The 12,363-nt window shown below is 35.5% G+C and overlaps 2 protein-coding genes across 2 annotated transcripts; one reads left to right on the top strand and one right to left on the bottom strand.

The window, feature by feature from the left end:
- Positions 1–454: 454 nt before the first annotated feature.
- On the bottom strand, positions 455–4,155 carry trim108 (tripartite motif containing 108). The gene is made up of 6 exons (XM_016524212.1): positions 3,678–4,155; positions 3,326–3,421; positions 2,625–2,858; positions 2,363–2,436; positions 2,142–2,257; positions 455–1,295 (listed from the first exon to the last, which is right to left on the bottom strand). The coding sequence occupies exons 1-6, from the start codon at positions 4,122–4,124 to the stop codon at positions 775–777; spliced, it is 1,488 nt and encodes a 495-aa protein (XP_016379698.1). The 5' UTR covers positions 4,125–4,155; the 3' UTR covers positions 455–774.
- Positions 4,156–4,951: 796 nt separating this feature from the next.
- Positions 4,952–10,542, top strand: LOC107717454 (zinc-binding protein A33). The gene is made up of 6 exons (XM_016524213.1): positions 4,952–5,414; positions 5,503–5,598; positions 5,718–5,951; positions 6,073–6,155; positions 9,665–9,780; positions 9,963–10,542. The coding sequence occupies exons 1-6, from the start codon at positions 5,004–5,006 to the stop codon at positions 10,421–10,423; spliced, it is 1,401 nt and encodes a 466-aa protein (XP_016379699.1). The 5' UTR covers positions 4,952–5,003; the 3' UTR covers positions 10,424–10,542.
- Positions 10,543–12,363: the final 1,821 nt, after the last annotated feature.

Below are 12,363 nucleotides of genomic sequence, written 5' to 3'. Positions count from 1 at the left end.
TGTGTCTATATATATATATATATATATATATATATAGTATTTATAGAGTTTTAGCTTTTAGTTTTAATTACTTTTTCTTATTTGTAAGTCGCTTTGGATAAAAGCGTCTGCTAAATGACTTAAAGTAAATATAAATAAATATATATATATATATATATATATAAGATTACAGCACAATTTATTTTAATGTTTATGGATATTGTAGATATTTGCATACAGCTTTCACATTCATTTTCCAGTGCTCCGTATTGTACAGACTGCTTTAAATATGATATTAAATACAGTAATCAACAAAGCGAGACAGGTACCTTAATAAATGTAAGATTGTTTAATATAAATTATAATTTTATTTTTATCTTTAAAATAAATTAAACTTTTACAAAAAGATTTTAAATGTTTTAATAGTCTATAGTTTATTTATCACATGATACTGTGTATTTACAGATGTTTTTTCCACAGATCATTTCAATGCAGAGACAAATCCTGACCTATGTTTCCTCTTAACCCTAAATAAGAAAATACATAAATAATTGTATTCCCCACCCACAACATGCTTCGACATGATTTTATGTTAAGTATCTTGGGTAAATTAGTAATATTTACATAAAATGAAAGAGAGAACATACTGTAGTATTTATTGATTTCATATACCAGATGCCACTGGATAAAACCAAATTAAACTGTAGTTAAATTGTACTTAGATATCCCCTATGTCTCAAATCTGAGACGTTTACAATGTCTCAAAAATGTGCAGCTAGTGACTGTGCTAGCATGTCAGTGTTTGCCTGTGTTAAACTCATATGAGCAGACAGTGAGAGGATCGCTGTTCACCCCATTCAGATAAAGTCCTGGAACCAGAGTAAGACAGCAAGGCTGCTTTGAGCTGTAGTTTATCTGGGCCAAGTGAGACATGTTGTCTGCATTATAGAACGACACCTGCTTTCTCTCACAGTCCAGATACAACCCTATTTTCTGTGGTTTGTCTTGAGTATTCAATGTAGTGTCCTTTCCATCACAGAACAGAACGTATCCTTTACTGTGTTTAAGGTGGAGCAGGATCTCACTCTCAGCTGACTTTGCTGCTCCCATCTTAACTCCCACAGTCCAGTCTGGCTTTTCTCTGACCTCTATTTCCCAGTAGTGCTGGCCAGTTTGGAATTTTTCCTCTGAAACTGTACCAGGGTTGAAGTCTTTATACAGACCAGTCACTCTGTCAGTTTGTCGGATTCTGGCGCCCCCTGGAGATACTTTTAAGTATGACTGTCCAGGATTTTTCAGGGTCAAACTCTCAGGAACTACAGCACAGACACAGACAGAAACATTATTAAAAGACAAATTACTTGTTGAATGAGAAGTTTTAGCAATTTTTGCAAGACAGCACTGTGCTGAACATTCTGGTTACAGTTTGTTTTAGACCCATAATCATAAAAATTTAACTTTTACAATTAATTCCCCAAACCACTAAATGTATAGATTTCCTCCATTCAAACTTGGTTTACATTTTTAAGAAATTAAGGTTAAAGTTTGAAAATCTCCTGTTGATTTACATGAATAAATTGTTTGATATTCAATATGTGACTGACTAAATGTCATTGTGATATAATTTGCATATTTTTCACTGATGTCTGATGTGTTTGTATAGTGAATTGTGATGGGTCTTAGCTACCTTTACAAAAGCTGCCAAATGTGTCAACGATAACGATGAGAATGTGAAAAAGAAAAAGGGGGTCTTTTAAAAATCTAGTTTAAAACCTATGTGCCAAGTTCTTAGAAATGTAATATTTATATTATATATTTTTTATTTATTGATTAATTGATACATGAATTCTAATAGATTTTATACACTAGATTTTTTTAAATTATCATTAGTAGTAGTATTATTAGTATTAGTATTTAATATATTTTTGAATTGTTTAATAGATCTGGCCCCAAAAATAAATAAATAGGCATGTAGTTCTCACACACAGCTGACAGAAAACAAGACAAACACTGGATCGTGACAAGCACAGTACCAAAGTCTAAAATTTAACCCCACATAAAACTTTAGCACCTTACTTTACAAGTGCTGGCATTTTCCATGAATGCAAATCTTGTTTCACGTTAGCTGAATTTTACAAGGTGTGTTTTGTCATATTCTTCACCTGGTTTGATAGATCCCAGCATCTCCTTCCACACAAAGAACTGCAGGTGAGTTTCATGAGGGCCAAGAAAGAGAGAGTCGGGAAGCACAGTAAGATCTTTCACCCTTGACATGTACCTGAAAGTTATAGAGAAAGTCAGCATAGCGAAGCTTCATTTCTACCCTGCACACCCTGATATCATTTAGATCTAAATAACAGTAACACCATTGTGCTTTATTTACTTGATATTTGATGGTGTCATGTCAGCTTTCTGCTTCATGCTCTTTGTCATTGGAAATCCTTTTTCATTCCACCACTGCAGACAAATAAACTTTATTATGTACAGTGTAAAACTTAACTGTAATTGAAAACTCAAAGGTAATACATTATAATAGATCCTAATAGATTATAAATAAATTGTGATTACTGTTTTTTTAAATCAAAACTGTCCCTTTAAAAAACAAAACCCTTTAAAAATAAAACTGTCATGTAATGTGTTGTGACCTGTAGAAAGTGATCAGGTTGCTCAATCTCCAGGGCTGACTGCAGAATAATCTCCTTCTCTTTGTTCTCCATGAACCGTCTGTTTATCACAGACTGATTATTCTGCATGAATTCTATAACTTTCTTCTCCTCCTTCTCCAACTGTTTCTTCACCTCATCCTCTTTTTGTCTTAAGAACTGGTGCATTTCTTCAAACTGAGCAGAGATCCGGGCTGATAAAGTTTTGGATTTATCCTAAATAGAGAGGAAAAAACATGCATAGATTGTGGCTATAAATTAGTGATTTTTAGTGTTTTCATTCTTACCTTGAGGAGATATTTCTACCTTATATACCCCCTTTTTGTGTGTGTGTGTGTGTAACCTAATCAATTTGTTTGTTTTTTTAATTAAAAAAGTAAAAAAGTATTTTATTAACAAATGTCATGAATTATTAATTGATAAATAGCAGTTTTTTGGGGGAAGGGGGTAAAATTGTTGGGAAAAAAACAATATAATATAATATAAAATTCAAGCCATTGTATGTATGAATTGTGTTTTTAATGTATTTCTGAATTAATAGATAGGCCAAAATATGAGTCCAGACATTTAGAATTTGTGGAAGTAAATTAAATGTGAAACCCCTGGTCTCAGTGCAAATAATTCATTATATATATATATATATATATATATACACACACACACACACACACACACTTTGATACCTCAGTTTTGGTGATCTCAGTCGTCTGTTGTTGGATCAAGTAATCCAGCTGTCCATTTTCTTTGGCAAGAAACCCCAGCGCAGTCTTCAGCTCCCCCTAGAGAAAAAAGCCACGACAGGCAGATTAAAAAAACAAAACAAAAAAAAAACACTGACAGAGAACAATGAAGCTTCTCTGGTTATCTGAAATGAAATAAGCCTTGGATTCAAATTTAGAAACCTAATTATGCCATGAATAACGTTGCACAAATAGCATAAGTTGAAAGACACTTGAAAGCAAGAAAGGAGCTTTTAAGCTGCAGTGCTTTCATCAGGAAGTCAGAATTGACTCATATGTAAATGGCCGTGTTTACCTTGCTGATCTGTGCAGCTTCTTTCACTGGTTTAAAGATATGCCCTTTATGTTTGTCTCCATCCCTGCAGATGACACACACCAGCTTCTGATCAGTCTCACAGAACAGTTTAAATTTCTCATCGTGATCAGAACACATCAACATCCCTTCCATTTCTGAGAGCTTTAAGGTTGCTTTTCCTTCTTTAGGTGTAGATTCATCCAATTTAAGCTCGGCAAGGTGCTCTCTCACAGTGGAGGTCATGTTCCTCAATAAACGGCTGGATTTCAGGTCTTCTTCGTCATAGGGACTTTGGCATTCTGGGCAGGCGCTTGGTCCCAGACTGGCCTGCATGTGGCCCGTGATACACTTCCTGCAGAACGAGTGTTCACAAGAAAGTGTAACTGGGTCGGTAAAATCGCTCAAGCACACTGAGCACTTTATCTGTAAAGACAAAGCTGAATGCATTTTTGCTTCCTTCCTCAACTGCCAACTCTTGTTTCATACGCGAACACTTTCAGTTTCATATTTGGTTTGCATAAGGTTCCTCCCACCGGTTATATAACTTGGAATGAAACCAAACCGGAATATCACAGTTTATACCTATATACCTATCTTTCAAAATATAGAATACAGACTCCGATTGTATTGTATTAGAACAAATACTTTTCAGTCAATGCTTGTACTAAGCAAAGACAGTTCCATTGTTAATTTCTATCCACAACCTTTTCCATGTAATTTTTATAATAACAGCTGACCAAATATTTTGAACTTTTTTGCACCCCACAAAAATCACCGAATGTATTTAGGGAGAAATTATGGTGAAAATCCATAAACCATTTTCAACATTTGTAACACAAAGTTCTCAGCTAAGCTGCTTTTTTTCTATAAGAAAAGTCCATAAAATTTCATAAAATTACAGTTTTTCACTGAGTAACAAAAAACTACATCAATACTGTTATAACACTTTACAATACAGTGTTATTCATTGGTATGTCATATTGGCTATGATATAATATATTATTAAAAAATATAAATATACAGTGATATACCAGTGACATAAAAGTTGTAAAACTGTTGTACCTTTTTAGTTCATAACATCTAATGCATTAACTAATACTAATTAATTTAACCTTGTTTTAAATTGTTGCCAAGTGTTTTTTGTACGTTTTTTTTTGTAAGCGAATTCAGTGCAGAAGTATGTACAACATTCTGTTCTCTGATGTGAGAGGGCGTGTTTTTACTCAATAAAGGACTGGACAAACATTACAGCTTCATTGTTCCATCAGGAAAGACTGAACATACTAGTCTGACTACAGCAGGTGAAGCTTTCTGTTTTTGTTGAACATGGCTTCAACACTTTCTCTCTGCGTTATGTGTCCAGTGTGTTTGAGTGACTTCAACGATCCAGTAAGTTTACCTTGTGAGCACGTTTTCTGCCGACAGTGTATTACAAGTTATTTGGAATCACATGAAGGTGCTCACAAATGCCCGGAATGCAGACAAAACTTCACCAGACAGGATCTTAAAGGTAACCGAGTGCTGAGAAATGTTGTGGACGTCTTACAACAACAAAAACTCAAGACAAGACAACAGACTGCAAAGAATGCTGAAGAAATGCTATGCTCTGAGCATATGGAACCACTTAAACTTTTCTGTGAGAATGACCAGAGATTGGTTTGCCTCATCTGCAAGGAGGGAGAGAAACACCGTGGACACAGTTTCAAGCCTGTAAAGGAAGCTATGGAGATCAGTGAGGTTGTTAATTATTTATTGATTAAACAAATAAGATGCAACAGGATGAAACTGAGATGAAAATGTTGTGTTGTTGCCATTGTTCATTTAGAAGGTGGTGAGGGAAGCACTAAGATTTATTTTACATGACAACAAACAAATGGGTGACATGATCTTGAGTCAGATGCTTGAAATCACAACGTCTAAGGTAAGGTTATGAAAATACATTACTATGTTGTTGTTTCCTCATGTTTTTGGTCCGCCACTCTCAACTTTTTTGTCTGTCTGTCACATTTCTTCTACTATTCATATAATGTGAATCCACAGGAAAGGGCCAAACGACTTGAGGAAAAGATGCATGTTCAGTTTAACAAAATGCATGACTTCTTGAGGAAAAAGGAGGAAGAAATGGTAAGGCAACTCCAGAAACAAGCAAGCAGTGCCGAAGTATCAATGAGGCAAAATGCATCATTTTTATCAAAGTTGCAAATAAATGGAAACAACCAGGAGTCCATATTGGAGTCAGGACTACAGATGAGCCAACCGGAGAGGTTTTCAGAGGTAATTTCATTATATTCTCTTAAACACAAATACAAACACCAGTACCATGTTTGAACTATAATTTACCAGAAATTGCATGGTAGATTTCATTAAGCTTCAAAACCGTTTCCAATGTTTTCAGTGGTGGAGTGAAAAGGGTTTCCCTTTGGTTGATACAATCACACTCAGTGAGAACAAAGACATCAAGTCAGCTCTGCCAACCAAGTAAGATGTAAAATGCATTTTCACAAACATTTTTTGCCTGCTTTGCCTGTTGTCCTCCACAATTTTTTGAACGTGTTTGCACTTAAGACGCTGACTGCAACCACAGTGGCTGCACACGACTGTCACAATTTGTCGTAATGAACTTCTAATTTGTGTGTGAAGCCTGTAGGTGTCTGTTTGGCTGCATTTACTTTGTGCTTTCTGTAATATAACACGACTGCAAGATCATGTTTCACTTATTGGCCATGTATGAATGGATGGGTGAATGAATAGCTACACGTATAATATGCTCAACATTGCTTTTGGAGGAAACACATTATGGGCTACAGTAAACAATTATATTTCAGCTTTTTATTCTTAACCAGCTGTTATGCAGAAGTAGAAGTAGCATGTATTAAATATGATAGTTTGATATTTTTCAGGGCAATAGTTTTGACTGATTGTGATATTTTCAATGCAACCACAGCTTACATCGCATCCAAAAGTCCCACATCCCACAGTGTGGTTCTTGGACCCAATATCTCTCCTAGAAAGGTCTCCAACCAGTAGTGACCTTCTGTCACAGGTGCGGGGCTCAATATAACACCCCTGCATCAAAATGTGGAAACTGTGGGTTTGGCCCCAGAGGTGGCCCACTCCTAAATTCTGATCTCTCAACTAAGCTTGATGGGCCCTAGGAAGCTGTCTCCTCATGGAAAGTGTACGCTTTGAAGTGGCGACTCTTCGTGTGAACAGCGCCTTTTAGACCCAGACAAGGAATGAAGAATGAGGAAGCTTTCAGAGGAGCTAGGAGTAACGATATAGGCATAGGTGTTTTCTGTGCTTAAGTGTTTATATTTTACCTTTGCAGTTTAAATAAACCATATATTTCACATATTTAAACAGGGCATCTTGCTGTATTAATATTTATTATGAATTTCTTAACCCTTGTGCGGTCTTCGGTCACTTCTGACCGGAGAATTTTACATTTTGAATTTTTAAAAATCGTAGCTTCACCAGAATGGTACGAAACTTGATGACTTTTATGGCACCTGGTATGTGAACACAAAAAAAATTGAGGTCATGATTCGAAAAAGCTAAGTGGTCGTAAAAAAAATAGTCACACTAATGGTCTTCGGTCAAAAATGGGCGACCATAAGAAATTAATGGGAAATGGGAAAAAATTAAAAATACCGACAATTTTTGTGTGTACAATCTACAACTCCCCCACAATGCAGAATAAAATTGCACAGCAATGAAGGGATGAATCTCTAAAACATCTAGAGTGCAAAATCAACACACCAACTCACACACACGTGGACACACACTTGTACACACACACACACACCTATGAACTGGTGTGACTCTAACACTGCAACTATGTAAAATAAAATCAATAATTCAAATACACTGCAGTAAAAAGGTGGACAGCAAGGAAGGGGTTACACTCTAAAACAAAATGCTTTCTGTGTTCAGGTTTGAATGTAGTAATAATAATGCAAAAACCTACACTTCAAATCAACATTTATAACAACAAAAAATATAAACCTTGACAAAAAGTAGTCTTTGAGAATGCCTTAATTTACATTTAAATCCACAACCTAATAAAAGTAAACAATTATGTATAAAAACAACTAGGGAATTCACAAGCCTCTTTATAGAGTCATACTGTATACAGGAATCTAGTGGTTACACACCATGAAATTACAGGTTTTTCTCTTCTTCTTTTTTTGCTCTCACCAGGAGGTGCTATTCTGCCTTAAAACATTGGATTTTAAAGGCCTAGTCTTTATTTTAATCTGAAATACTGCATTAATTGGAAAATAATTGTAAAAAATTAGAAGAAAAAAAAAGTGAACTATTTTCAGTGGGAAAAATGTATCATAATTATTGCATAAATATTAATTAGTACCATAACATTCTCTCAAAATACAAAAGAAAAAATATTATTGATCAAAAATATATTAGATTGATTTTACTGAAGAAAAAAAGGTTACATTTCAGGTGTCCGGTCACTTTTTACCACAAAGACCATGAGTGAGACTCCCAAATGAGGAGCGCACATAACCAACTTCTATCGCAGCTGATGAAACTTTGAAGTGACGCTTAATTGATGAAGAATATTCCAGTAAACAAATAGGTTTTCCATCGATTCCTCCATCCTCATTTTCTTTCCTTGCATCCTTTTCTAACATTCTGGGGTGGAGCTAAGACACAATGAAAGGAAGCAAGGAAAGGAAACAATGATGCACAAATAAAACCCTTTCAGACAGAGGATGAAAGATGAAAACAGGTGCTGCAACACTGTAAATTATGTAAAGAATAATTGATGTCAATCCATTGAATTCTAGAAAATAATGCTTAAGTCTGAATGCTATAAGTCTTAGCTCCACCCCCTGGATGTGAGAAAAGGATGTGAAAGAAAATCATTAGCTGCAGCTGGCTATTTAATAAATTCATAATAAACATTAATACAGCAAGATGCTCACTGTGGGCAGGAAATTAAGCCCTGCAGAGGCAGCCTAACGTGGGCACCGATGCCAGTAAGAAATGTGGGGCACATGTGGGCCCCACACAATAGGGTTGTCCACACTAAGCAGAGTGAACAAACAATGGGGTCAATTGTGGGCCAACAACATGCCCATTGTATTTCCCATGCCCATTTGTATAGGCTGACTTGGTGTGGGCACTATGGGGAAAGTATGGGCATACTGGTCAAATTTCTTATGCATCTCATCCCATGCTTCCGTTGCTAATTCCAAAATGTAATTTTACAGCTAGTAACGAAGCTTGAGCCATTAATAGCAGACCAGTGCAGTTATTAATGCAGTAATTAGAGAATGAGAATGAGATCTTATTCAAGAGCAGTACTGTTATTACCTCATGTCATGTAGTTGCTAGAAACTATTTTACTGATATAATCATCAGAGCAGCGCTGACAACACGTTTCTGTGCGGCTGTATATGTGTGCGTTTGTAAAGGAGAGAGAGCGGGAGAAAGAGAGTGCTTTCCATACATAATAAAACATAATTTTGTGGCAATAGATGGAAATAATTTGTCTTTTTTATCTTATTGTGTATTGGTTCTTTTTCTGGCTGTAAGGACCTTTGAAATAACTGAAATCATTTGGCAAAGTGATATGAAGATGTAATGGCAGTCAAAGCACATCTTAGAACGTTTGTCAACCAATCAGATTCAAGGATTCAACAGCCCCATATATGAATTAAAAATAATGTGTTTTTTTTTTAGCATTAAATTTTGCAAACCTATTCTAGTAGACCACCACAAAATAATCAATCTGTAAATAAATTGCCAAAATTAAAAGCTAGGCTATAAATGAACTACACCACATTCGCATTGTGTGTCTTCGAATACAACATGACAATATCTTGAGCTTGTGTTAACCACAGACCTTATTTCAGGCATTTAATCAAAAACTTGCAAATTATAATTATAAAAAAAAAATGTCATTAGCTTAGAGCTTACATTCAGTGTAGCTTAAATACATTTGAAATAATTCTTTTCCACAGATTTAAGTCAAGACTTGATGGTACTCGAGTGATTTCTGACCACTTCACCCTTGGCCCTTATGAAACTGACCTGCCACTAATTGTTTGGAGAGACATGCTAGGCTCTGTCAAACAAGGCGAGTTGAGCCTAAAGCAACATTTCACATAGTAATGTTTTATACATTCTTTGTTTCTTGCTGAGTTTCTGTTGTTACACTTCATAGGTCATCGGATTTATGTAAACATGAGTTTTTTTATTATTTATTACGTTTCATTAATTCGGAAAATGTTTGTTCCCTGCAATCTTTTTTTTCTTTAGACCTATCAGATACATCTACAATAGACAAAGACCTGAAACTGACTATCAAAAAAGAGAGCCATCTGCAGTCTCAAGGGGAAGATTACTTTGCCAAATTCCAGAAGTTTCACAATGGTTATAAGGACAATTATGTGGAGAACATACATCCTGGTCAGGTGTACTGGGAGGTTGATGTAGGAGCTGAAGCAGGATGGGAACATGGACTTACAGTTAGATATTACCCAAAGGAGAAAAACGTTTCTGTCTGGCAGACACTGTTTTCTAAATGTTTTGAGAACATATCTCTTTCTGTAAAGAATGACAGACTGTATGCTGTAAGGGGAGGTGAAGAAACCCCAATCGTCACCCAGATTATACCCAGCAGAGTCGGGGTTTATGTAGACAGTGAGAAACGTCAGGTTGTATTTTGCAATGCAGACAATATGTCTCTCCTTCACACAGTGTGGTGTGGAGATAAATAGATTTATATAGAAATCAAAAATTCCATTTACTAAACCTGCTTTGAATTTTAAGTGACATTTATAAACTATTTAGTCTGAGAAACAGTCTGGTCATCCTATTAATTTTGATATAAATTATAATTATTGTATAAATTGTGATTATTGTTATAAATCAATTTTGTTATTGTTATAAATCTTCCTCAGTCTGCCTAGGCTGGTAGAAGACTGTTACAGTAATACAGTTTTGGATACTAGACTAAAACTCTGATTCTGGGTACCAGACAAAACTTTGTTAACATGTTTTGAGTAACATCAGACAAAAATATATTTGCTGACAGGATGTTGGCACAATCTAACAAAATAAACAATTTGTCCAACATAATGTCATGTGATGTGGTTTGTCATGTTTAAACTGGATGTTGGTGTGTATATTTCCTACTTTTTTTTTTTTTTAATAAATGTTTGTGCAGGGATTTTGGTTCATATACTGTGACAGAGTCCTTGCTACTACAAAGGCTCATGTATTAACTGGCATATTCAAAAATGATGAAGACATTTGTAATATTTAAGTGAAAGAATAAAAGTTCATCCTGTGAAGGCCCGGAATACTACATCTGACCACATTTTAAGTGCATAGTAATTGTTGTATAAATTGTGATTATTGTTATAAATCAATTTTGTTATTGTTATAAATCTTCCTCACTCTGCCTCTTGGGCTGAAGATTATGTTTTGGGTACTAGACAAAAACTTTGATTCTGGGTACCAGACAAAATTTTGTTAACAGGTTTTGGGTACCAGACAAAATTTATATTTGCTGACAGGATGTACATAATTGTATTTTGCCCCGATGTGGATTACCTTTTGGATTCTTTAATAAAAGCTGCAATTGGATCTTGTTTGAGAGCACTTCGTGACAGTATACTATAAATCTGACAACATCTAAAGTGCATAGTAAACCTATAGGACAGGGGTGCCCAACCCTGTTCCTGGAGATCTACCTTCCTGCAGAGTTCAGTTCCAACCCTGATCAAACACACCTGTCTGTAATTATCAAGCGCTCCTTCAGATCCTAATTAGTTGGTTCAGTTGTGTTTGATCAGGGTTGGAGCTGAACTCTGCAGGAAGGTAGATCTCCAGGAACAGGGTCGGGCACCCCTGCTCTAGGACATGGATTTTGAAGTCCAGGGACCACAAAGTGGTGCTGGGGGTACAGAGAAATGTTGATTGAAAATAGAAAGAAAGAAAACACAGCATACTACTTTCTCACACAGTATTGTATGTGAAATCATTTGAGAACAATCTATGTAGTAATAACAGTACTAATAGTTTGGGTATTTTAGGATTTTTAGGGTTAGGTAGATGAAGGAAAACTTTAACACATTTTTAAAACTGATAAGGAGGAATAAAATCAAATGTTTTCACCTCACTGCTTTTCAAAACGTTTCAAAGCTTGTAGAACTGAACTCATTCAACTTACGAGCATTTAATGGCTTTTTACGGATGTCTGCTGGAGTTTTTTTTATCTTAAAGGACGTGCTGAAGAATGGACTGGAGTTTTTGCCAAAGACAACAAAGAACTGAATTATATGGCACAAACCACTGAAAATGTATAGATTAAGGTAAAACTATTTTTTATTAGTAGTAGTAGTAGTGGAGAAGAAGTAGTATTGCTCTCAGAACAGAATTTGGAGGAGATGCAGTTGTTTTTGAGAAAGAAGGAAGAGGAAGTGAAGAAACAGCTGGAGACACAGAAAAGGAATGCAGAGGACATGCAGACTAACCTTTTTATGATAAACGAACAGCTGCAAGAGACAGAGACACGTCTGCAGTCTGCATTGAGAATGACTCCAGCTGAGCACTTTCTACAGGTCATATGAAAATAACATGACTTCATTTGTCCTGTTGGGATATCTGTACATGGCACAGTACATACTTTATAAATATGGAGAAAGCTCCATAT

The sequence above is a fragment of the Sinocyclocheilus rhinocerous genome, unplaced genomic scaffold (genome assembly GCF_001515625.1).
Source record: "Sinocyclocheilus rhinocerous isolate Xijiao unplaced genomic scaffold, SAMN03320098_v1.1 scaffold1622, whole genome shotgun sequence".
Classification (NCBI taxonomy): domain Eukaryota; kingdom Metazoa; phylum Chordata; class Actinopteri; order Cypriniformes; family Cyprinidae; genus Sinocyclocheilus; species Sinocyclocheilus rhinocerous.
The sequence above is the reverse complement of the archived record's forward strand: the minus strand, read 5'-3'. Positions and strand labels throughout refer to the sequence as shown.

Bases quoted from the DNA above. Each gene is read 5' to 3' on its own strand.
- trim108 (XM_016524212.1), bottom strand. From the start codon at position 4,124: ATGCATTCAGCTTTGTCTTTACAGATAAAGTGCTCAGTGTGCTTGAGC. The intron at 3,422-3,677 runs GTAAACACGGCC...TTTTTTCTCTAG, and splicing joins AAGCTGCACAGATCAGCAAG to GGGGAGCTGAAGACTGCGCT. The intron at 2,258-2,362 runs GTAAATAAAGCA...TATAACTTTCAG, and splicing joins ATGACACCATCAAATATCAA to GTACATGTCAAGGGTGAAAG.
- LOC107717454 (XM_016524213.1), top strand. From the start codon at position 5,004: ATGGCTTCAACACTTTCTCTCTGCGTTATGTGTCCAGTGTGTTTGAGT. The intron at 5,415-5,502 runs GTTGTTAATTAT...TTGTTCATTTAG, and splicing joins AAGCTATGGAGATCAGTGAG to AAGGTGGTGAGGGAAGCACT. The intron at 9,781-9,962 runs GCGAGTTGAGCC...TTTTTTCTTTAG, and splicing joins GCTAGGCTCTGTCAAACAAG to ACCTATCAGATACATCTACA.